The following is a 24,891-nucleotide window of genomic DNA, read 5'->3' as shown; positions in this document are numbered from 1 at the left end:
TGTACAAGAAACTTTCATAAAACCAAAGGGAGTAACTCGGCAGGATGTGTGCTAAACACTCCCTTCATTCATTCACATATCTACCAAGATTATGCATGATGTGTGCTTTAATCTTGGCTACACAACTTAGTGATTAATTCAAATGATGATCAAACATTAAAATCAATACATTAAGTCACCATTAAAACAGAAAATGAAACAAGAAATAGATGGACAAAATGAGCATTCTAACTTAATTACATGGCAAACTTTGCAAGGTTACATCGAATCCCTAGAGAAAGATTAGTTACAATTCATGTTTACAGAATGTTTAACATAAAGATACACAACATGAATGAACATAGAATTAAGTAGAAGGGACCCTTGAAGCAAAACTGATGTTGAATTCCTTGAAGAGTGCCTTCGGTGTTGGTGCTCACAAATGTGTTTGTAAATGAGGGTGGAGAAACTTATGTCGAATGGTTTCTGTGAGTGGTGCATAAATGGAGAGAAATGGACAGTTTTTGTGAAAGGGAGAGAGTGTCGAATGAAAATGGAATGGAGAGGGAGAATGAGAGTGAATGGTGGGCAGAAAATGGAGCAAAATGGTGTATGTAATGGAATGGATCCGAGAGAGAGATTAGTGAGTGTTATGGACAGAAAATGGAGTGTAATAGGCTGTGTGTGATCCCCCCTGATCTGAGTCCGAAAATCCCTAAGTCTTGGTGCATTTCTGAATGAGTCTAATGATGGAGAGACAATCAGATTGGATCTACCATTTGTTTAACTCAGATGGCAGAGCATATTTCAGTTGGAATGATGGATTTCTGGCATGATACCTGCAAAGCATGGACATAATCTGCAAAGGTGTGGTTTATTTAATCAAGATGCATGTGCAATGTCTGCAAAGAGAAGTGAATAACCAGAAATTGGTTATAAAATTCTGGGAATGGCAGAAAGCTCACGGCATGGGCAAGAAAGGGGATGGAAATGCAAAGGTGATGTGTTTCGGTGGTGGAAGTGCATCAAGGAGCAGGACAAGGTCTGCAAGTTTGTGGATATTTAATCCAAGAAACATGTGCAAAGTCTGCCACAAAGGGGGTGGACAATCTGAAACTTGGTTAGAATAATTTGGATATGGGAATGGAAGTGCACGGGTCAGGTTGTGGACATGCATGTGAATGCATGTTTTGATGTTTTAGAAGTGCATAATCTGACTTGCAATCACATGGGAGTGCACGGAATGGACTGATTGAGTTGGAAATGCAAAGGGAGCTCGGCAAAGTGTTTGAACATGCATGTGAATGCATGTTTTGGTGTTAGAACCTCCCAATCTGAATTCAATCTTTTTGCCTTGTTTAGCTTCACTCAAAGTGACTCCAATGCACCACTTCCTGTTTAGAACCATCTAATGTGGTCGAATTACACCCTTGGCTGCACACTAACACAAAACAATGTAAAACGCAACTAGTTTAATCCAAAACAATCACAAAGATGCCAAATAAGGAAGATATAAATGTATGCAAAATGTGACTTAACAAATACCCCCAAACCTGGTTTTTGCTAGTCCTCGAGCAAACTTAAAACTAAAACACACAAAATACAAACATCTAACTAAACCACTTTCGCTGGCCAAACGATTGCACTGAGCATGTGCAACAAGCCTTTGAACCCCTAGGTGTCCCTAGTTGGAGGAGTTGTGTCTCCTGAGGGTTTACAGTGATGACACCCACAAACATTTACCAAATCTGCAAATAACTTGGTTAAAACATGCTTTAAACAAACTAATAAGAACCAATGAAGATTTTGTCATTCATTCAACTCAAAAGTTTGCCACTTCAAAGAATCGTATCAATTGTAACGTATAAAGGTATTTCTCCATGTCTTACAACTTCAAGGTCACCATACCCAAATGCTTAAGATAGAATTCGCCTCAACTCTACTCCTCACAGAATCCACTCAAGTTCTTACTCAGACCCTTAGTCTCACCACAAGCATATATGAGCGAAATTATGTAAAGGGAATCAAAAGTCTCACATATGAATTTCGAAATGAAAGCACAATTTCTGAGTAGATCTCATGAAATGAATCAAATGCTAAGAATATAGAAATACACACACTTACCATCACCCATGAATACATCCTCAATGATCAGCTAGGTCTTTCTCAAGATTGTAATGTAAGGCTTAGGTTATAGGTTACGAAAGAAGTGATATGAAGTACTAGAGCTTGGGGCATACCAAAGTGTTCTTGAGGATCATGCTCTTGACTTGCATTTGATTTCTTTCTTCTTTGTTTTTGGCAACCAGGCCCTATGTCTTATAATGAGGAGATTTGGAACTTGTATCCATTTTACTTCTCTTCTCTCTTTTTTTTTTTTTTTTTTTTTTTTTATAACCCTTTTTTTTTTAGAAGCATCTTCAACATAGGTGCCCTCGGTACATGCCACAATCTTGTTCTAAGCTCAATTTACCTTTAGCCTTCATCACATTGGTATTCCCCAAACTATAAGGTATGGCTTGGTATGGGCTAGAATGGTAGATTATGGTGTAGGTGATGAAAGAATTAGGCTAAAGTGTTTGGCTGCAACGAGGGTGAATGGAGCACACAAATGGGTAGGATTTAAGCCTTTTAGTAGTTAAACATGCATAGCCTAACATCATCTCATTGAGTTCATTTCACGAATGATACTAAACACATGGTATCTGCAAAGAAGAATGATTCTTAGCATCCAAACGAAATAGAAGTAATGAGATCATTTAAAGTGAAAATGAAAGAAAACGATAGGAGTAGAAACAATTTAAACCCTCTCAAAGAAGCAATTAGGCTCAAAATAACTCACTAGGGTAGTCTCCACTATTCTTCTTCCAGAATTTGAGTATGGTACCTCCATGATCATACTTTCAAGAGTTATAACTTTATAAATGACAATAAGATGCAACTCTTTTCCATAGCAACCCAATCGTTTGTTTTCAAACATAGTCCTCATATACATTCATATTAGCATGCAAAAACACTCTTAACCAAAACTAACACCTCAAACAAACACAAACACACAAAAACGACTCAAAACACTCTTTTTAGGCTTTTTAAAACAAGTTTTTCAAATTTTTATGTGATTTTCGGAGTTATAAAAAACAAAACATACTAAAACACTCTAAACAACTTAAAAACACCTTAAAACAGCAAGGAACAACATTTGAAGTTATGAGTGATAAAATCCCACGAATTTGCATTAAAATATTTGCATTAAAATATTTGCATTAAAATCTTAGTTACCCCCCCGCACTTAAATCAAACATTGTCCTCAATGTTTTAAGCATAGATTCACACAAAACATAAGTAAACACACAAAAAGCACTTAAACATACTAAACATGGCAAAATGTAATTAACAAAGAGAAGAGTTTAGGGACGCAAATCTGGTTATGGAGTGTAAATTCCCTCTTCTCCTTGGTGATTGCATAGAGGCATTGATCTTGGTGATTCCACAGGCTTTCTCTTGAACTGGTTTCCGCCCATCATTGATTTTCCTTTGTGCTACATAATCTTGAACTGGGCAGCAGGATTCATTTGGTCTTCCCCGAAGGTCTGAGCTTACCCCTTTGGTCTGTTTCTTTGTTCAATCTTTCCAATTCGTATTGAAAAGGGTTGGAGGATAACTCAGCCTATGTTTGTCTCCACATGCTTCAATGCATCATTTTCACTTGCCTTACTCGCTCCCCTTTGCAGAAGTGGTCCCTTCTCCGGAAGTGTATCAACCGTTGAAGATGACTACTCGAGAGCAACGCTAGGTAAGCAATCAGGAATAGATTCCAGGCAGTTGGCTCCAGATCGGAAGATTGACTCCAAGTGCCGGCTGATTGCTTCTTTTACTTTGCCATGCGAGTAAGAACAAGGACAAAGAAAAAGATAGGGAAAGAGCATGATATGAGATACTTTTGCTTTTGACCTTTATGATATGAGATACCTTTGCTTTTGAAGAAGCGGTGAATGATTCAGCACATGTATTTGTTGTGCTGTTTCCTCCTGGGTCATATGTACTCCAGGCATCTGGTATCATCGTTGGGGAAGAAGAAAGAATTGAGTATTTCGAAAGGCTTTGCTGGGAGTGCGCCCTCAGAGGTGAGGGAGAGTTGGGCATTTTCTTCAGGTTTTCCTTGCCATAAAAGACGAAGGTCGACATATATAGAGATAAAATCAAGTGGTGGTACTCTTCTTTTACCCTTGTCGACAAACGTTTTGATCCCGCAAATCCGGCTTTTTGAAATAGTGGCGCCTCCTCGATCTTTGAAGACGTCTCTTCGATTTCTGAGCAGGCGCCCCTTCGATTTCTGAACGACGCCCTTTTTCTTTCTGAACGACACGTAGTAGTGCGGATGCGGCTCCTTTTGACAAAGCTGCACGCGTTTTCTGAAAAGCAGAGAAAGCGTCGCCGGACTTTGCGCTTGTCGGCTAAAGATGTGTAGTTGCGGTGATGGCCTCCACGTGTTGTCTGAAAAGAAGAAATCTTTTGACAAAGTTGAACGCGTCTTCTGAAAAGCCGAGAAAGCGTTGCCTAAATTACGCCGGAAATTCCGGCTTTTTGAATTGGTGGACGCGTCACCTTGGCTTTTTATTGAGCTATCGATCACCACAACAAACACACTCTGAAGTTTTCCCATTCTTGAAAATCGACTCCGGGCCTTTGAAATTTAACTCCATCCCTTCTCTTTGAACACTTTTGAAAAATGGCAAACTCATCGAACCTTAGCTTAGATTTGAGTCTCAGCAGCGATCCGGTTGCGCCCCGTCAAGGTAATGTATGGCGCCCTTCTTTTTTATCTTCTAACGGTCTTCTTACAGGTGAAGACTCTGTGATGCAGGACGCCATAACAGCTACAATAGTAGCTAAGAACCTCCTCACTCCAAAAGATAGTAGGGTGCTGTCAGGACGGTCCGATGAGTTGGCCGTTCAAGAGTCCCTCGCACTTAGTGTTCAGTGTGCGAGCTCTGTGTCCAACATGGGCCAACGCCTGCTTGCTCGGTCCCGTCAGGTGGAATCATTGATGGCAGAGGTGGAAAGACTTAAGCAAGAGATCCAGCAGCTTAAGTACGAGAATAGAAGTTTGCATGTGCTTGCAAATAACTATTCGTCGGGGATGAAGAGGAAGCTTGATGAGCTGCAAGAATCTGAGGGTCGAATTCACAGTGACCGTCAAAGGCTTGCGTCTTATCTCCAGAGGCACCTTTTTCCTGGGTCATCCAGCGCTTGGCCAAGTATTGAGGCCTGGAATGCTCTAGCTCCGATGGCTTCCGCTCCGATGCCTCCCGCTTCTATGCCTCCCGCTTCTATGCCTCCCGCTTCTGCGCCTCGTAGTGGGGCTTCACGCAAACAACCTTTGTGAAGCTCCACCTTTCTCCATGTTTAGTATCTTTCTTTAATAAATGAATTTTTTTTTATTTTTTTTAAAATTTTTTTTTTTTTTGAACATGCTTTGTTTATTCAGTGCATTGGGTTGCCTCCCAAGTAGCGCTTTCTTTTACGTCTTGCAGCCGGACGAAGAACCCAATCACTCCAGGATATGTTCACGAATCGGATGAGAACTCCGAGTCATGAACTAGTACCTAAAACAAGAAACAAAACAAAATTAAGAATCTGTAAAAATACAAACAAACGAAATTAAAACAATCCAAGGGATTAGCAAAGTTCTCCAAAGCTCGAAGTTCATCTTCGTTGCCCGCCATCTCTTCTTCTCTTTCCCAATTAAATTGCTCAGATTCTTTACTTGTTGAACTAGGTGAATTCCCTTCCTCTTCCTCACGGTTAAAGGATGGATTTGATGGCACAAAGTTGTCCAAAGTGTGGCCCTTTAATCTTTCAATTCTTTGGCCTAACTCAACAAGTTTATTTGACATATACTACCTGAAACAAAGTAACACAAGTGTGAATGAAAATCAAGAAGCAACAACAATGAAAAGAACAAAAATAAACTTAAAAACGTTTGAAAAGACTCAAGGGATGTGGAACTAAACTCTTAGAACACTTAAACAATCCAAAAACCCAAAACAGCAACTAGAAGACTCAAAATTGCCTAAAAACCACTTTCTGGGCAGTTTTGAGCACCTACACTAATTTGGACGAAATTGGATGGAAACTTGAATCAAAACACTTATAAACACAAATCAAAACACTTTCTAACTAATTTGGACAAAACAAAGACTCAAAGGACTCAAAACAGATTCACAAGACTCAAAACAAGCTAAAAACGCTCAAAACTGCCTAAAAACACAAATTGGGCAGTTTTGACACTAAACTCAATTTTGGACGAAAATTAGGTTTGAGCTTGACTCAAAATGCTTCAAAACACAAGATAAGACAGATTCTAAGCCTAAAACCTAACAAAATATGGGGGAAATTGTATTTGGACAAAATGCAATTAAATGGTCAGATTATAACAAAACCAGATTGTAAAGCAAGTTGATGTAAACCAATGGATAATGGAATGGCTAAGGGATTCTTTTCCACACCTGAAATGTATGCAACTTAAATCAACTTCCAGTTATCAATTTGACAAGTTATGAACCTTGACACTAATCAAAATAGCAAAATAGCAAACAAGCAATTACAAGGGACTGAAATCAGTCCCCGGCAACGGCGCCATTTTTGTTGATGTATATTTCCTTCTTAATGCTAGAATATATTTAGTATAATGGCATAAGTAAGGGTGTCGAATCCACAGGGACTAATTGGACCTATGTAACTACTTGTTTGCAAGAAATCTAAGAAATGAATCAAACTAATCAAATTGAGCAGATTTGTTGTTGTTACTTAAAAGCATAAATAAAAGAAGTAAACACAACTAAATGAATCAACAACCAATATAACGAGATAGTATCAATGGAAATGAAACTAGGGATTCGATTTCACCATTGCTCAATTAAATCCATGTTTGTCAAGTTAGTTTATACTCATTCATCTACCTATTTCTTGAGTTTGTTTCACTTGGATATGATCAACCATATGATGTGTGGATTTGATCAAATGTCTCTAATCATGAACCTAATTGTGATGTGCAACTTTGGTTCATAATCAAGATTATGTAATGTACAAGAAACTTTCATAAAACCAAAGGGAGTAACTCGGCAGGATGTGTGCTAAACACTCCCTTCATTCATTCACATATCTACCAAGATTATGCATGATGTGTGCTTTAATCTTGGCTACACAACTTAGTGATTAATTCAAATGATGATCAAACATTAAAATCAATACATTAAGTCACCATTAAAACAGAAAATGAAACAAGAAATAGATGGACAAAATGAGCATTCTAACTTAATTACATGGCAAACTTTGCAAGGTTACATCGAATCCCTAGAGAAAGATTAGTTACAATTCATGTTTACAGAATGTTTAACATAAAGATACACAACATGAATGAACATAGAATTAAGTAGAAGGGACCCTTGAAGCAAAACTGATGTTGAATTCCTTGAAGAGTGCCTTCGGTGTTGGTGCTCACAAATGTGTTTGTAAATGAGGGTGGAGAAACTTATGTCGAATGGTTTCTGTGAGTGGTGCATAAATGGAGAGAAATGGACAGTTTTTGTGAAAGGGAGAGAGTGTCGAATGAAAATGGAATGGAGAGGGAGAATGAGAGTGAATGGTGGGCAGAAAATGGAGCAAAATGGTGTATGTAATGGAATGGATCCGAGAGAGAGATTAGTGAGTGTTATGGACAGAAAATGGAGTGTAATAGGCTGTGTGTGATCCCCCCTGATCTGAGTCCGAAAATCCCTAAGTCTTGGTGCATTTCTGAATGAGTCTAATGATGGAGAGACAATCAGATTGGATCTACCATTTGTTTAACTCAGATGGCAGAGCATATTTCAGTTGGAATGATGGATTTCTGGCATGATACCTGCAAAGCATGGACATAATCTGCAAAGGTGTGGTTTATTTAATCAAGATGCATGTGCAATGTCTGCAAAGAGAAGTGAATAACCAGAAATTGGTTATAAAATTCTGGGAATGGCAGAAAGCTCACGGCATGGGCAAGAAAGGGGATGGAAATGCAAAGGTGATGTGTTTCGGTGATGGAAGTGCATCAAGAAGCAGGACAAGGTCTGCAAGTTTGTGGATATTTAATCCAAGAAACATGTGCAAAGTCTGCCACAAAGGGGGTGGACAATCTGAAACTTGGTTAGAATAATTTGGATATGGGAATGGAAGTGCACGGGTCAGGTTGTGGACATGCATGTGAATGCATGTTTTGATGTTTTAGAAGTGCATAATCTGACTTGCAATCACATGGGAGTGCACGGAATGGACTGATTGAGTTGGAAATGCAAAGGGAGCTCGGCAAAGTGTTTGAACATGCATGTGAATGCATGTTTTGGTGTTAGAACCTCCCAATCTGAATTCAATCTTTTTGCCTTGTTTAGCTTCACTCAAAGTGACTCCAATGCACCACTTCCTATTTAGAACCATCTAATGTGGTCGAATTACACCCTTGGCTGCACACTAACACAAAACAATGTAAAACGCAACTAGTTTAATCCAAAACAATCACAAAGATGCCAAATAAGGAAGATATAAATGTATGCAAAATGTGACTTAACAGGGGGGGGCGGCAGGGAGTTAAAAAATCTTACCCCTCTAAAATGAGAACAAGAAAGATACAAAGAAAAAAGGGGTGACATGAACCTAACCCCTCTAAAGTCAAAACAAGTCGAACAACACCACGAGGTTAGAAAAAAGAAAACAAAATGAGAGACAAACTTGTATGTCGAGATGTACATCAATTTGAGAGGTGGAAGCCATGCAAGCCAGCGTAGTCTGAAAACAAAGCAGCAGGAGTCGCCGCCTGAGGTTAATCATGCCATACAAAAGTTGGAGAAGACGAGCTCATATTTGCAAAATTGTCTGCAACAACATTTCCTTCGCAATATATGTGAGCTGCCTAGAAAGTCATTTTCTGAATGTGGTCCAGACAAATATAAGAAAATGCTAAAGAGGATCAAAACCAGTTGATTGGAGAGCAGAAATAACACTGAAAGAGTCATTTTTCAGCAAAAGACAATGACAACCCCATTGATATCCAAACTCTACACCAATAATAATTAAATGAGAATTAAGCCGAAGCTCAACGAGACAACTTGGAGCTCACGGGTTCTTCAAGTTCAGTACCTCCAGCCTCCAACCTTCCATGCAAGACTACTTTCCTAATCCTCAGGTCACAGTGAGTTTAGCCATGGTGGTTTCAAGATAAAGCTTGGACATAAAGATTGGCAATTCGAGGTGGTGGTGTTTGGTGTAAGAGAGAGAGAGTTAATGAGGGAATTTGAGAGTTAGAGAGAGTTTTAGAAAAAATGAAGAGGAACAAGGAGCTGGAGTGGGGGTTTAAACCCACTTAAAATATACCCAATAAAATTATCAAATTGCCCCTCCATTAATTTAATTAACTTGTTTCTCATGACTCCCAATTTGATTTCACTTTTGCCCACGCACTCCTGAGTAAGAAAACATAACTAATAAAATAGAAAATATGAGAAATTGGAATTTAACTCAGAGCCCCATAATTATTCAAGATACCTAACCAGGGGTATTTTGATCATATCACATTTCTCGAGAATAAAATGCCTTATTTTAAGGTACAAGTTGTACCAATCTATTTTGTTAAGAAAATTTACTTCTCGAAATTTCTACAACAAACTAGAAAAAATATATGGATACTGAGTTCTTATACTTTCCTCTGTCTTTCATGTAGCTTCTTCAATCTTATGGTTCCTCCACACAACCTTCACAACGGGTATCACCGTGTTCCGAAGAGCATTCTCTCTTCGATCCAATATAGCAACTTGTTTCTCTTCATAACTCAAATCCTTTTGCAACTCCATTGGTGATAATCCTAGCACATGCGATTCATCTGACACATACCCTTTAAACATCGTTACATGAAACACATTATGCACACGTCATAACTCTGGGGGCAATTCCGAATGATATGGGCAATTTCCAACTCTTTTAGTGATGTAATAAGGACTGATGTATCAAGGACTATGTTTTCCTCACTTCTCAAACCTCATCACTCTTTTCTAGGGTGATCATTTCGGGAATACACAATCCCTAACATTTTATTCTCTGTTTCTTGCATGACCATTCGCAATAATTTTTGTGTCTATCTTGAGCTACCTTTAGATTTATCCTAGTCACTTCCATCTTTTTAGTGGCATCATCCACTACTTCCAGACCCAAAGTAGCCCGTTCTCCAACTTCATTCCAACAAAATAGAGTTCTACAAGCTTTACCATACAATGCCTCTAATGGTGACATACCAAAACTAGTATAGAAACTGTTGTTATAGGCAAATTCCATCAAAGGTAGATGACAATCCCAACTATCATTAATATGCATCATAGTAGCCCTTAACATATCCTTTAATGTTTAAATAGTTCTCTCGAATTGTCTATTAGTCCAAGGATGAAAATGAGTGTTGTATAATAAATTTGTACCCATGGCTTGTTGAAAAGTTTTCCAAAACGTGGATGTAAATCGGGCATCCCAAACAGAAATAATTGTCATAGGCACTCCATACAAACGAACAATTTGGTCGACAAAGAGTTTAGCCAATCCAGCAATAGAATATATGTCATGAACAGTAGGAAAATGTGCTCACTTCGTGAGATGTTCAACAGCGACCCATGTGCCTTCATGACTATCTATTGTTTTAGGGGGTTTATACTAAAAATCCATTGTAATCTCCTCCCACTTCCATGCAAGAATGGAAGGGATTGAGACAATCTCGAAGGCTTCTTTCTCTCAACTTTCACTTGCTGATAAACTAAGTATTTTCTCACATACTCAGCAAGATTCTTTTTCATACCCCACCAGTAGTAGAAAGGCTTAATAGTGTGATATATCTTGGTAGAACTAGGATGCATATCATACACTGAAATGTGAGCTTCATCTAAGATTTCTTTCTTCAATTCTTCATCTTAGGGGAAAAAGTCCATTCCCGGAGACTAGTGTATCATCTATTCTGACCCTAAGATCATGTCATGTCCCATTAGTCACTGTTTCAATTAATCTCAAACATAGCTGATCATTTCCTTGAGCCGAACAAATGCGATCAACGAGCACAAGTTGAACTTCGAAATGAGCCAATAAAGCTGCACCATTCTCTATTTCAAGCTGAACTCCCGTCTTCGTGAGTTCCACAAGATTAGAATTATAGACTTCCATAAAAGAAGAAGGTTGACCATAGGATTTTCAACTAAGTGCATCAACCACCACGTTAGCACGACCAGGATGGTAAATGATTGTACAATTACAATCGCTAATTAACTCCATCCATTTTGTTGCCTTAAATTAAGATCCTTTTAATCAAATAGATACTTCAAACTCTTATGGTCTATGAAAATATGACAAATTTCAACATAAAATTAATGTCTTTATAACGTAAACGCAAATACTATTGCAGTCAACTCCAAGTCATAGGTATGATAGTTCTGGTCATGATGTTTCAACTGTTGAGAAACAACACGTTATTGACTAGCCATGCTACATAAGAACACTACCCAAACCTTGGTGTGAAGCATCCATTACATTTCAAGTTCCTCGCTTTCATCTGGAAGAGCGAATACTAAAGCATGAGTAAGACAATACTTCAGTTCTTGAAAATTATACTTACACTCATCATTCTTACTTTCTTTCGGGTCAACTTAGTAAGTAGAGGCAACAATAGAACAAAAATCTCTTACAAATCTTTGATAATATTCAGCCAATCCCAAGAAACTTCTAGCTTCAGTTACATTATTGGGTTGTTCCCAGTTAACAATTGAAGAAACCTTCTGCGGGTCGACAAAGATTCCTTCAGCCAAAATGTATAACCTAAAAAACCAATGTCATCCAGCCAGAACTGGCATTTACGGAACTTAGCATAGAGTCTCATTCTTCTTAGCCTTTTCTAGCACAAGTCTCTGTCGAACATGCTTCTATTCATTTTTAAAGTACACTAGTATGTCCTCAATAAAGACTTGTTTGGGTTAATATTTGAATATTGGGCTTGAATGAAGGAAGGCCCAAAGATGCCAAATTAAATGAAGACTTGCCCGAAGTCCAGTCACGAAATCTAAAGCAAATTGAAGCCTTTTCAGCCAAGACATGAGCTACGTGTCTATAACTGAAGTGACAAGTGATGAAGACCAACCTACTATCAGCCAAAAAACACTTTCTAGTGGCACTACATGTAAAAAGCTGATGACTCACTACCCTTTAAGAGTTTTGGGGCAAGAGTAGAGCTAAAGGCAATCAGAGAGCTAAAGGCAATCAGGCCAAATTGCCTATAAAAGAGGAGGCAAGTATCTGAGACAAGGACAGTTAACTAATCAAACAAACAAACATACAAACTCTGCTATCAAGCCAGATTTGCATCCAGAAAAGCTGAAATCAACCCATATTCAGTCCTTTTAGCAATAGTGTCCTTAGAAAAGCTATCTTTCGTCTAGTGTAAAAGCTTTGCTACCTCTTTTAGAGTTGTAGTATCGATTCCCTCGTGTAAACCCGTTTACCATCCATCATTCTTTAGCATACAACCCCTGTAAACTCAAAGAGAAGTAGCTACAAGAGGTTTAACCTTGCTAGACAAAGTGAAATCTTGCCCGAGTCTCTTTGTTTATCCTCTAAATTAATAGATCTATTACTTAATGCACTCTTCAGCATGTATTCAAGACATTGTCACTTGTTCTCTATTTTAAAAGTCCCATTTGCATCTGGATCTTTTAACTTAATAGATTTGTTTTCATTAAGAGCAACTTGGAATCAGACAAATGACTTAAAGGGATCTGGACTCCCTACATTCAAACATACAAGATCATGAACTAAAAAGTCCTTATTTACAAGGCAAAAAAAAGAACTTAATGTAGACTTAACCCGTTTGTAACAATCTTTTGATAACAAGAAGTTTGAGTAACTTGTGGCTCAAGTAATCAACTTAAAACACACCTATTCTACATCTGCTATACTGAGATAGCAGTGGCACGCTTAAGCACTTTGGCCCTACAGGGGCACATTTCAAAGCTAACTTTGTACTCTTCTTGCAGCACACCGAGTAGCAAGAGCTCGATTGCCAAACATACAGACACAAAGTGCCATCCACCCTTGGGGAGTTGTGTGAAGGGCCAGATCCACATTTTGCCATGAACAAGACTATCACAAATCTATCTAAATAAGTTTCGAAACCCTATTCATTAGATCCATGAAAACTACAGGGGCATTTGTCAAATCGAAAAGCATGATAAGATATTCATAATGACCATATCGTGTTCTAAATGCAGTCTTCGGAACATCCTCAGTACAAATATTTAACTGATGATATCCTGATCTTAGATCAATCTTACTCAGGCTTTTTTTTAAGTTTTTGCTTATGTTTTGCTTTTTCCGGTGAACATTATGATTTTGAGTTCTATATATTGGGCTTGCAATTTTTTTCATATTTTCTTTTTTGTTCAATAAGTTTTTAGACATAGAATGATGAATATTATGATAGGCGGGTTCGTGGGTGTGGATTTGGAGGTACCTTTTGCGGAAGAAGTGGGATGGAGAATTCCCCTTTTAAAAATGGTTATGGGTCAAAAAATGACTAATGGAGGTGGGAGATGGAGACGACATGCCCTACCTCGCAGTGCCATGTTGCCATCCCTATGAGTAAGTGTACTTTTCATACCATGAGTGAGTTTACTTTTTTGTTCATCTAGATGTGATTAGAGCATCTCTATTACTTTTTCGGTAATGGAGAGATGCAAAAATCATTTTACATCCCATTTTACATTTTTGAAAGATGTAGATGGGAGTTCTACTCCAATAGAAGAGATATAAATTTAAGATTTCATTTTACTCATAATTCTTTCATTTTACTCATAATTCTTGTCTAGTTCCAATGTATGGTCCGTTGCGCTGTTCCAAAAAATTTAAAAAATTAACTTTTACGCATTTTTTACTTATTCACGCCGATGTTTATCTCTCAAATTTTATTGATAGCTCTTTGAAGGGAAGATCCAGTTAATTTCTTACACATGGGTTCCCAAAGAATCAAATATATAAAAGAAACTGTCTTCTGTTAAGAATGTTCTTATCTCCCACCTGGTTGAAGAATTTGGTGAAAACCCAGAAAAATTCCTCATCATTTTATCTCCCATGTAAACCCTCTAATCCCAAAAACCCACTTTTCACATATTTTATATATTCTTTCTAATTAGTGGGTTTTCGTTAATTTGTTGGTTCTCAGGTCCAGGTATCGAGAAAAAGCCAGTGCCATGACTGTACTCAAAGGTGCAAGTGCAAGCTCCTTTGGAGGAGTTGAAGATGGCGGGACGGCTAAGAAATCAGATCCTAGCAACACTTCTCAATCACATGATGAGAATTTGAAGGGTAAAAATATTTCTTTTGGTTCTACACAAGAACGCAGTGAAGTTTCCTCTACCGGAGAGATTGGGGCCAGTGATCCAACAAATGAAGGTACAAATATTTCCAATGTTTAAAAAATCCATTGCTCTCTGTTTTATTTGATATTTATTGCAGGATTTCCCTGCATTTTTCTTCTAATAAAAAGATTTGTAGTGCGTTTGGATGAGGGATTTTAAAGTTCCGTGGAAATTAGACTAAATTTGTTGCAAAAGCGGCTTACTGCTTTAGCAGAGTTGCAGTAACTTTGGAACTCAATTTTCTGCATCTTTAACATAACCTTTTGTTTAACAAGAGATAAAAAGTAACTTATCCAAAAGCTTTGAAACTAAATTATGTAATCACTTTATAGTTAGCAAATGCACTCTCTTTATTCGACAACGAGCATCCATCGACATTGCTGCTTCTATGAATTACAGGTTTAAATTGTATAGAGAAATCCAATTTTGTTTCTAGTAAGGTGTAATTGTATTCCAATGGTCAAACTTTTGTGCTGCTCAAATTTGCTTTCCAGAAGAATATCAGCAGAATCAGTTGTTATTAATGAAATCTTTAGACTTACTCCAATTAATCAATTTCGTAGGCACTGGTAAGAAGCTATCAGCAAAATCCCAGTTGTTCCAGATATGCGTTGCAAGAAAATGGAAGAACCCTACGTTCGAGTGCTGGAAAGAGGAAGGACCTGTCCACATGAGAATGTAAGTTGACCACATTCTACAAACCCAAGTCATAGTTGCCTCGTCAAGAAATGTTTTCTAAACGGGTTCTACATTCCACATTCTATAAGTCGATGTAATATCTTACTCCTAGTTTTCTTACTTCTTTTATACAATGGCCCGTTGCAATCTTCACTGATCATCCACAATGCAGTTTTACTTGCGTTATCCAAGAGGGGTATAAGGTGTTTAACTGATCCATTGTTCTAAACAGGTTCACCTTCAAGGTTATTGTTGAGATGGACGACGAATCAAAAACCCTTTTGGAATGCTTTAGCTCTCCACATTCAAAAAAGAAGGCAGCAGCAGAGCATGCAGCTGAAGGAGCGTTATGGTACTTGAAGAACGTTGGTTATCACTCGAAGGGTCGGTGAAATTAATGATTGTGGAACATCAGTTTAGGTCAGATACAGGTTTTTATTCTTGGCTTCTTCCCTTGGCACACAGTTTAGACTTTAGAGACAACGGATTCACATGTAGCAGACTAGCTTTCGGTAATGGTCCAGTTAACCACAGAGATGTCGTAGTCTTAGAATAACTTGCTATTGAACTAGTTCAGATCTTGTAGAACTGATTGATCAAAGGAATTTTCATGTTTTCATAAACCTGAAATTATAGCATTTCAAAGTCTCGTTTTCCCCATCTATCATTTGCCCCCACAATACTCCTACAACATCAATGACCTGCACACATGAATTATTTACACACATTTCATAAGACCGTGTAAAATAGTTATGCGTATGTAAGTTTTCTTGAAGATTCGGAGTTGTGTTTAATGCAACTTGAAGAAAGATGTTTCTACAACTAGAAGCTCAGTTAGAGTACTTTAGCAGAAACCTAGAGGGAAGCGATTTGGCTGCGAGACTCAATCGTAGCCAAATTCAAAACATGCTAAAGAATTCTAGCTCTGTTTTTCGACCTTTAGAATTTTAACCACTCAAGGGGGGCACAAGCTTTTGTCCTTGAGAGTGGTTCGAGCGGTGCTCAAAGGGGCTCGAGACCTCGAGTTGCTATAATTCTCTACTTGTATTCTGAGTACAAATATAGAAGTTGAAATTGAAATGGTAGAAGCGAAAAATAGCGAATTATCATTGAAATGAACGAATTATTTAATCCATAGAGAATACAAGGTTCAACCTCCTGATATAATTTATTCCAACCTTAGGTTGTCTGAGACAACTCCCTCGGATTATTCCCAACCCCTTCATCCTCCTACAAAGTCAAATGACAAACAACATTTTTTTTCTTGTTTTTCTGCTGGTTTTTCAAGGATGAACACTAAATTGTCCTATCAATGCGCTAGTTGTCTTCTGCCCTCTCAAGACTCGCTTTGCCCAAAAATTCTTGCCACTCACTCAAACGGTGTAGTGCTGTTGAATGGTGTCAATGTCCAGTCCTTTGAGCTTCACCACCGACTCGACGTGCCCCTTGAGTGTGTTAAGCTCCCTCAACCTGGAAACCAAACAACCACAAGAATGGTTAGGAGCATAGGATCCATTGACATGTTCCGGTTAGTGTTACAAAAAGAGGGGCAATTCCAACTTCCAGTTGTATAATTACCTAGCAACTTCAGCTCGCTTCTTGGCCTGTTCGGCGATTTCAGACAACTCTCTGTAGTTCTTGTCATGGAAGAGCTCAGCTGTCTCGGGAGGCTGCAGACCGTGGAGGGTTCGTTGAGCGGTAGCCCATTGGGCCTCCCTGTCTCCCTTTCCGTAATCCTTCTTAGTTGTGAAAGCAGTCTGGATACCAATATGAAGAATCAAACATTTAGGATACGAGGATGAAAACATACTGTTTTAAGCATCGGATTTGATCAAACATACCTTATTCTCAAGTACATTATCCCAGGCCTTGCCGCTCAATATGTATCGAATGATGAACTTAAGAATGTCCAAAGGTATGTAAGTGACAATGCTGTAGAGCCAGATAACCCCTGCCCATCCCCATCCAATGCCACGGATTCTTGCAAAGCCCCAGTTTGCATAAACAGCAATGATGGTAGCAATCTTGATGAAATATAACAGCAAGAGGAAATTAGTGGTTTGTTGTTCTTGAAATACGAAAAATCTTAGATATGATGCTCAACCGCAAACTTGTCTTAAAACTTACCAGCTGTGCTATGAAAAAGGCTCCCAAGAGAAGTAAACCGGGGCGTTCAACGTAAGACCAGCTTCGGGATCGAGTAACAAAGATGAGTGCCTGACTAATAATACTCACTTGAAGGTAGATAGCTCCTGTAAGCTCAGGAAAATTTCCCCTGATCGATCTTACCCCAAATCGTTCCTGCAAATTTTTTAATGTAAGTATATTTGCAATAAGATTGATCCACAAAAAGCTTTTGATTTAGTTGGATTTTAGGAATTTTTCTTACTGTGAAAAAGTCAGAGCCATGAGCAGCCCAGAAGAAAACAACAGTCATGACAGCCATGTAGGTGCCCAGGACTACCCCGGTCGCGAAGATCTCCTTTAGCTTCCATGAGTCTGGAAGAGGAGATGGCTTCACCCTATCCTTGGAAATAGTCATGATTGTTCCATCGTTGAGTATGGCGATAACCAAAACCATGAAAGGAGAGAAATCAAACTTCCAGATGAGAGCAAGGAGCAGAAAACCTAGCACGACACGGATTGTTATGGAAACAGCGTAGATTGTGTAATTCTTCATTCTCTGGAAGATGGCTCTGCTCGTCAACACAGCACTGATGATCACAGACAACCCTGGCTCTGTCAGGACAATGTCTGATGCGCTGCGAGCTGCATCAGTTGCATCATCCACTGCAATTCCTATGTCTGCCCTCTTTAGAGCTGGGGCATCATTCACACCATCTCCAGTCATCCCACAAATATGCTTCTTGTCTTGCAGCCTCTTGACAATTTCGTACTTATGTTCTGCATGGTACCTCATTACTTAGTTCTACTTTACAAAACCCTGGAATTTTCAGAACTTTAACTTACTTGCATGAAGGATTTAGTTCAGTTACCTGGGAAGACACCGGCAAAGCCATCAGCCTTTTCAATAAGCTCATCAATAGGGAGGCCAGCAATCGACTCGTCCTTGGTGTCACCAAGGAGGGAAGAAGAAGGATACATGTTGGTGCCCATTCCAAGTCTGCGGCCAGTCTCCTTGCCAATGGCAAGCTGATCACCAGTGATCATCTTGACATTGACACCGAGATTAAGGGCTCGGCGAATGGTCTCTGCACTGTCATGCCTTGGAGGATCAAAGAGAGGCAAGAGACCCACAAACTCCCATGGTGTTCCAGCACTCTCTTTGTTTTTTTCCGGCACGGTCTAAATAAAAACGATTTATGAAGACATCAACTTCAGTTATACGAAAGCATCATCATCAAATTATAATTATTAGGAATAAGGCCTAAAACTCACCTGTCTAGCAACAGCAAGGGAGCGAAGGCCGCGATCTGCAAACTTGCCAATGATAGCATGTGCTTTCTTCTCAACATCACCCTTTAGGTTGCAAAGCTCAATGATCTGCTCCGGTGCACCTTTGCTAACCCGATGCCAATTTCCTTCAGGGTCGATGTATGTTATGGCGGTACGCTTTTCCACTGGATTAAAGGGCAAGAAATGGACTTCGGTTATTCCTTGCCTGGCCTGCAACACAAACAGTAGTCGGTACATTAAGACGGTCAAATTAATTGTTCGCTGTCAAAACCCGGAGAAATAGTTATGCTCCAAATGCAAGTACATAAAGAAATTTGATTGGGACACACCTCCTTGGGGTCTCCCAGCATTCCAACGATGCACGTGTCAATAGCATCCTGATTCTCAACCCTGGATGCCCTGGCTCCGAGCAGAATTAGACCGTCCTTGTCCACATCCTTTACAAACACCTGAAAATCAAAACAAATTTCATTAATTATTCGTTAAGCAATGAAATCATGTTCTAGGTTCTTGATTTTTTTTTCCTCTTATTCTCTTTTCTTTGCATCATAAAACAAATTTCATGAATAGTAAATCAATTGAACGGTCATACTCACCTCAACCATGGTCTTGTCAACTGTAAGCTTGTTGAGAGTAAGTGTCCCAGTCTTATCACTGCAGAGGACATCCATTCCGGCCATCTCCTCAATGGCTGTCATTCTCTTGGTGATGGCACCTTGGGTCGAAAGGCGGTGGGAACCAATTGCCATGGTAACTGACAACACCGTTGGCATAGCAATTGGAATGCCTCCAATGAGAAGCACCAGGAGATTGTCAATCCCATCTCTGTATGCCCGGTGCTGAATTGGATACATGACTATTACCTCAATAACAATTCCCACGCCAATGGAGCATATGCAGAAGTTTCCAATGGCAGTCAAAACCTGATCAATGCGCAGTATATATCAGGAAACGAAACATGGAAAAATACTGAAAAGTACTAACTGCTCGTATTAATACTTGCAGCTTCGGACAGATGTCTAGTACCTTTTGGAAGTGGCCTACTTGGTTGGTGCTGTCAACAAGGTGAGCAGCCTTCCCAAAGAAGGTATGAACACCGGTGGCAATTACAACTGCCTCAATCTCACCTTGCTTGACGGTGGAGCCAGAGAAAACTTCGTCACCAGGGTACCTTGTCACGGGCAGAGATTCACCAGTGAGGGCAGCCTGATCGATCTTTAGAGGATCTCCGTCCAAGAGACGAGCATCTGCTGGGACGATATCTCCCAACTTAATACTGACCACATCTCCTGGTACCAAGATTTCAGCCTCTAGCTCGTTCCATTTTCCATCTCTCAGAACCTACAATCGAACAAGCATATATAAATATCCCATTTTCATTGTTTTTATAAATTTGATGTAACCATTACTAATGTTCACCTTTGTTTTCGGTGCAAGACCCGCCATCAATGCCGCTGCAGCATTTCCTGCATTGTTTTCTTCGATAAAGCTTATGGTGGAGTTGATGATCAAGAGAGCAGTAATTCCCACAAAGTCCTGCCAGTCCGGTGGTCTCCCCTGCATTGTTCATTAAAATCATGAGAATATGAGAGAGAGAGAGAGAGAGAGAGAGAGAGAGAGAGAGAGAGAAATGTTACCCCTCCATTTGCCAAGGCAATGGCCATGATTGCAGCAGCCTCCATCACCCATGATAGGGGATTCCACATAAAACCCAAGAACTTGAGCACCTTGTTTTCCTGTTAAAAGATATATCACAAGATTTTTCCTTTGAAAACCAATATTAGGGACAGAAATATACTCGAGAATTACCTTCTTTTCTTCGAGCTTGTTTGGCCCGAAGATCTGAATCCTTTTCTGTCCTTCTTCGCTTGACAAGCCCTCTTTTGTGCAATTCAGTTGTTCGAACACTTCCTGAATTGGAATGCGCTCCTGCAATGCAAAGGAAGGCAAAGTTAATGACTGATATTCCTTAACAACTCAATTACTTGACATAGTCGTCTTCTCTTCAATTTTCAAAATTTTCTCAGCCATCAAACAAAGTCCGAGGGATATTACGCCAAAAACACCTCATCAGAATAGAATTTTAATCCTCAATATTTATAGTTATTATTCCAGGATTACAAAAAACAATCATCCAACGATTCATCAACTGGATCTGCCATGAAACCCAAGGTGCAAATAAAAACTTGCACTCATGCATGCATGCATTAAAAAAAAAAATAATAGATTTGAACCTAAGAGCTGTCTCAATTTATCAACTAAATTATCCCTTCACGCAAAATGAATTCTGAGAAATGACATAGAATGGATTAAGACAAACATTTAGGATTAAATCTGAAAACAAAAAACAAAGATCGAAACTAAGAAAACGATAGAGAGAAAAAAAAACCCAAATTAAAGTGTTGCTATATAAGTAAAGAATCAGAATCTGCATGGTGACAACATGAACACGTACAAAATGTACCGCAAAAACACGATCAAGAAAAACTTACCAGGTCGACATTTTCCTTCTTGATTTCCTCCAAGCTAATGCCTTTGGCTGCCGCCATTTTCTCTTTTGTTTTATTTCAACAAAAACCAAACCCAGAACAAAGGTGGTCTAGACACTCATCCACTCATACAGAAAACAAACACACACACATATATTTATATATCCGTCTCTAGGGTTGGCACTTTTACAAACTCTCAATGCCCAGCAAGTTAGAACCCAGTTTCTTTTATCTCAGTGGGCCAAGTCCTCAATCAATATGGGGTACATTCACACACTAGGTTGATGTCTCTGATGGAGGAATAATCGTCTTTGTAGAGGACTAGGACTGGTAGTTTCTTTTTATAATGGAAAAGGGCATAGGTTTTTATGGAAAATGAAAAATTGGATGAAGAAGCGGGAGTTTCGGCCTTGTTTCTAGAGTTTAGCCCCGGTCAAAAGGCCAGTTAAAACTTACAACCAGCTTCCTTACGCTTACTGCGCTTCTTCATTATTGTCTTAACTGCATGGCCCAATCGCCTTCTACGTCTTCGCACTCAGTGGCAGTTTTATAGATTATTATCATATGATTTACGTCATAACTAATCCCTTCCTTCTTTCTTTTTTCTCTTATCTAGTTCCAGCGTTACACGACACCACTTGAATTGCCTAATAATTTTCTAAGAGTAATGTTACATTCATAACATTTTTTTTATTATATTTGTATCATCTCTTTGGTAGAGGTAGGTTCACCAACATATATAGGTCTCTTCTCTATTTAAATGGGTGATACAAATGTAGTAAATGTAGAATTTTTGTTATCTAATTACGCGGCTTTGTTAGAAGGAGATAAACTGGTAATTTTCTTAGGCCAAATTGTACTAATAGTTGTCGTAGTTTACCTAGATTTTAGTTTACCTAGATTTTAGTTTAATTCAACAACTAAATTAACGTTTTCTTTCATTTTTGTGCACGTCTTCTCATCTAATTAAGAACACAATTTGAAACAAATTTTATCTCAATGGAAAGGGTCAAGAAAAGATCGATGACGCTACCGCTACCACAACGAAACTACAAGAACAAAATGTGACTAAATGGGCAATGACGAGACGATTACTGCAATTTAGTGTTTGGATAATATTAGAGAGACAAAATTTGTAGAATAAATTTTGCAAACTAAATGATGTGTCACTAATAAGAAATAACCACGTTAATCAATGTTTAAATAATAATTCAATTACCAACTTCCATATCTTTTAGTTTGCAAAGCATTACCCTCTAATATTTTCTTAAGTCAACCATTAAAGACTCCTAATTCGTGTAAAATGTGGTTATAAGTCCCTTGAAGTTGATGAATGTATAAACTGCTTTCTCGAGTTGTGTTTGGAGGTACCAATTAAGGATTGTTACAATATGGATGAACAATTTTTAGAGTTGTTTTAAGTGGTCTTTTATCTTTTGAAAGAAAAACTAACGAAAAGTCTAAAAAAAATTCCTTTTTAATGAAAAACCGTTTTTAAAGGTATAGTGAATAGTACCAGAGAAATGTATTTTTCGTTAAAAGTGAACAATATCAGGAATGTTTTGTTAAATCTCCCTCTTTTGAAAGATTCGGAAGTACAGGTTTTTTGCTGGTCAAACTTCACTTTTTAGAACGGTTACAAATGTGTGGTTTTGACATGATAAGATGATTCACAAAGGAATGTAGAGTTTAAGCCTTCAATTTATTTTAAATAAACAATACATAGCCCATATTACTTTTTAGGGTAAAGTATAAAAAACTACCTTAACTATTGGTGTCACGACACTTTCATATCTCATCTTTTAAAATTGACAATATCATATCTCATCTTACGAATTTGTGCCAATGTCAAACCTCTGTCAGTTTTTCTGTTAATTTCTTTATTAAATGCTGACGTGGCTCGACACGTGTCCTACTCACTAATCCAATTGGATTAAAAAATAATAAAAAATATTTTTAATAATTAAACATTCAAAAATTAAAAAATATATATATATATATATATAAAATCTTTCTCACTCTTTCCTCTCTCTCTCCCTCTTTCTCGCATCTCTCTCTTCTTTGCAACCCATGACCCTTTCCCACCTGTCCTCCACCACCCTCTCTCTCTCGCCCCTTTCTCGCCTCTCTCTCTTCTCTGCATCCCAGAAGACCCAAACCCCAGAGGAACAAAACCCACCTTCCCATTGCAGCAATTGTTGCTGCAATTCGAAAACCTCAAAACGAAGAACCCAATATTACTCTACTACTCAGCCACCCTCGATCTGGAGATCGTAATGACGCCGTTCCACGACATCATCTTCCTCGACTACTCAGCCTCCCTCACTCTGCCACCCTCGATATGCACCTGGACGCCCAAAACGATGGCGTCGACCTGAACTCGGACTGGGAACTGGTCTAATTTGCGACGAAATCCGAGTCTGTGGGGTAGTGGGGGGGGGGGGGACACGGGTCAATGGGCAAGAGTTTGGGGGGACGGGTCAATGGGCAAGAGTTTGGCGGATGAAAAAACCCAAGTGGGTTTGGGCAGTTTTGGGCACGGCGAGAGAGAGAAGTGAGGAGGAAGGAGACTACGGTGGAGAGGAGAGGGAGAGGTGAGAGAGAGGGGAAAGAAAGGGTGGTGGAGGACGGGTGGGAAGGGGTCCAGGGAGGTCGGGTGGGAACGGGTTTTGGGTTTTCTGGGATGCAGAGAAGAGAGAGGCAAGAAAGGAAGGGAGAGAGAGGAGAGAGAGATTTAATATATATATTTTTTAATTTTTGAATATTTAATTATTTTTTAATCCAGTTGGATTAGTGAGTGGGACACGTGTCAGGCCACGTCAGCATTTAACAGAGAAATTAACAGAAAAACTGATAGATGTCTGACATTGGCACAAATTCGTAAGATGAGGTATGACATTGTCAATTTTAAAAGATGAGGTATGAAAGTGTTGTGACACCAATAGTTGAGGTAGTTTTTTGTACTTTACCCTACTTTTTATTTGTCAAAGATGCAAAGTCCCAGTTTTCCATCTAGACTGCTGGAAGCATTGAATGAAAAGCACTTAGGTATTTTTGGAGGGAAATTTTATGATCATAGATTTAAGCAAAATCACCATCTTAGTTAGGCTTTATCTAGATTCACCGCCCACATATTTTGGATTAGTTTACTGTTGATGCATTACTTTCTGACAAGTAATTCTATGCCGGCTTCAAATGAAGACATGAGAAGCATTGAAGGAGGAAGTAAAAGGTCGACAAATACAAATTAAAGGCTCTGAATAAAGGATACTCAAATCATTCAACAAAACCAAAGTTCTCTACCTTTACTTGTTTCATTCATTTTTCCTTGCCAAAAGACCACTTGAAACCGAGACTTTAGAACTCTAGGAATCATTTCCTATAGACTCTTAGACAAATAACAATTTGCGCTGCTACCATCTCTTTGCGTACATAGCATCGAGTTACCAACCATTAAGTATTGTCTCTTTCATTGAAACTCTTTATAAGGAAGCATCTTTAACCCAATCCAACATCCATGAATTCAATCATGTAAGAGTTTTATCGATTATTTTGAGCTCATTTATGTACTTTACTTATCTTGTGATACTCAATCTATTAATATCAGTTTCAGTTTTGTACTTACTATTGTTGTTACTTATTGTCTTTACTTTTGGTGTGAATGACTAAAGCGGTGTGTGTGAGTATAGCCAGTTTATATCCAACCTCATCTTAGTGGTTTATGGTAGTTTCGAGAAACAATTAAAGTCCTTAATAGGCAAGGCATTAAAAAGAACCAAACTTGAATGCATATAGTGACGCTAATTGGGTTGCAGATTTGAATACCAGGAGGTCAATTACTGGTTATGTGGTATATTTAGGGG

The 24,891-nt window shown here is 38.7% G+C and overlaps 2 protein-coding genes across 2 annotated transcripts; one reads left to right on the top strand and one right to left on the bottom strand.

Moving 5' to 3' along the window:
* Window positions 1-13,952: 13,952 nt before the first annotated feature.
* Window positions 13,953-15,769, top strand: LOC137749187 (ribonuclease 3-like protein 1). The gene is made up of 4 exons (XM_068489304.1): window positions 13,953-14,159; window positions 14,249-14,478; window positions 15,008-15,122; window positions 15,355-15,769. Coding segments are annotated over exons 1-4 (507 nt in total). The 5' UTR covers window positions 13,953-14,157; the 3' UTR covers window positions 15,515-15,769.
* A 726-nt stretch (window positions 15,770-16,495) lies between these two features.
* LOC137708270 (ATPase 9, plasma membrane-type-like) lies at window positions 16,496-21,227 on the bottom strand. The gene is made up of 14 exons (XM_068447311.1): window positions 21,032-21,227; window positions 20,349-20,468; window positions 20,177-20,275; window positions 19,959-20,096; window positions 19,566-19,880; window positions 19,136-19,462; window positions 18,869-18,988; window positions 18,522-18,749; window positions 18,119-18,428; window positions 17,512-18,026; window positions 17,250-17,423; window positions 16,964-17,146; window positions 16,701-16,879; window positions 16,496-16,592 (listed from the first exon to the last, which is right to left on the bottom strand). The coding sequence occupies exons 1-14, from the start codon at window positions 21,086-21,088 to the stop codon at window positions 16,496-16,498; spliced, it is 2,862 nt and encodes a 953-aa protein (XP_068303412.1). The 5' UTR covers window positions 21,089-21,227.
* Between the last annotated feature and the right edge of the window lie 3,664 nt (window positions 21,228-24,891).

Source organism: Pyrus communis, chromosome 11 (assembly GCF_963583255.1).
Source record: "Pyrus communis chromosome 11, drPyrComm1.1, whole genome shotgun sequence".
NCBI lineage: Eukaryota > Viridiplantae > Streptophyta > Magnoliopsida > Rosales > Rosaceae > Pyrus > Pyrus communis.
The sequence above is the reverse complement of the archived record's forward strand: the minus strand, read 5'-3'. Positions and strand labels throughout refer to the sequence as shown.

Excerpts from the sequence above, each read along its gene's own strand:
- LOC137749187 (XM_068489304.1), top strand. Across the intron at positions 14,479-15,007 it reads CAGTGATCCAACAAATGAAG|GCACTGGTAAGAAGCTATCA; the intron begins GTACAAATATTT and ends TCAATTTCGTAG. Across the intron at positions 15,123-15,354 it reads GGACCTGTCCACATGAGAAT|GTTCACCTTCAAGGTTATTG; the intron begins GTAAGTTGACCA and ends TGTTCTAAACAG.
- LOC137708270 (XM_068447311.1), bottom strand. The coding sequence starts at position 21,088 with ATGGCGGCAGCCAAAGGCATTAGCTTGGAGGAAATCAAGAAGGAAAAT. Across the intron at positions 19,881-19,958 it reads GTCTTGCACCGAAAACAAAG|GTTCTGAGAGATGGAAAATG; the intron begins GTGAACATTAGT and ends GTTCGATTGTAG. Across the intron at positions 18,750-18,868 it reads TGCTGGGAGACCCCAAGGAG|GCCAGGCAAGGAATAACCGA; the intron begins GTGTGTCCCAAT and ends TTTGTGTTGCAG.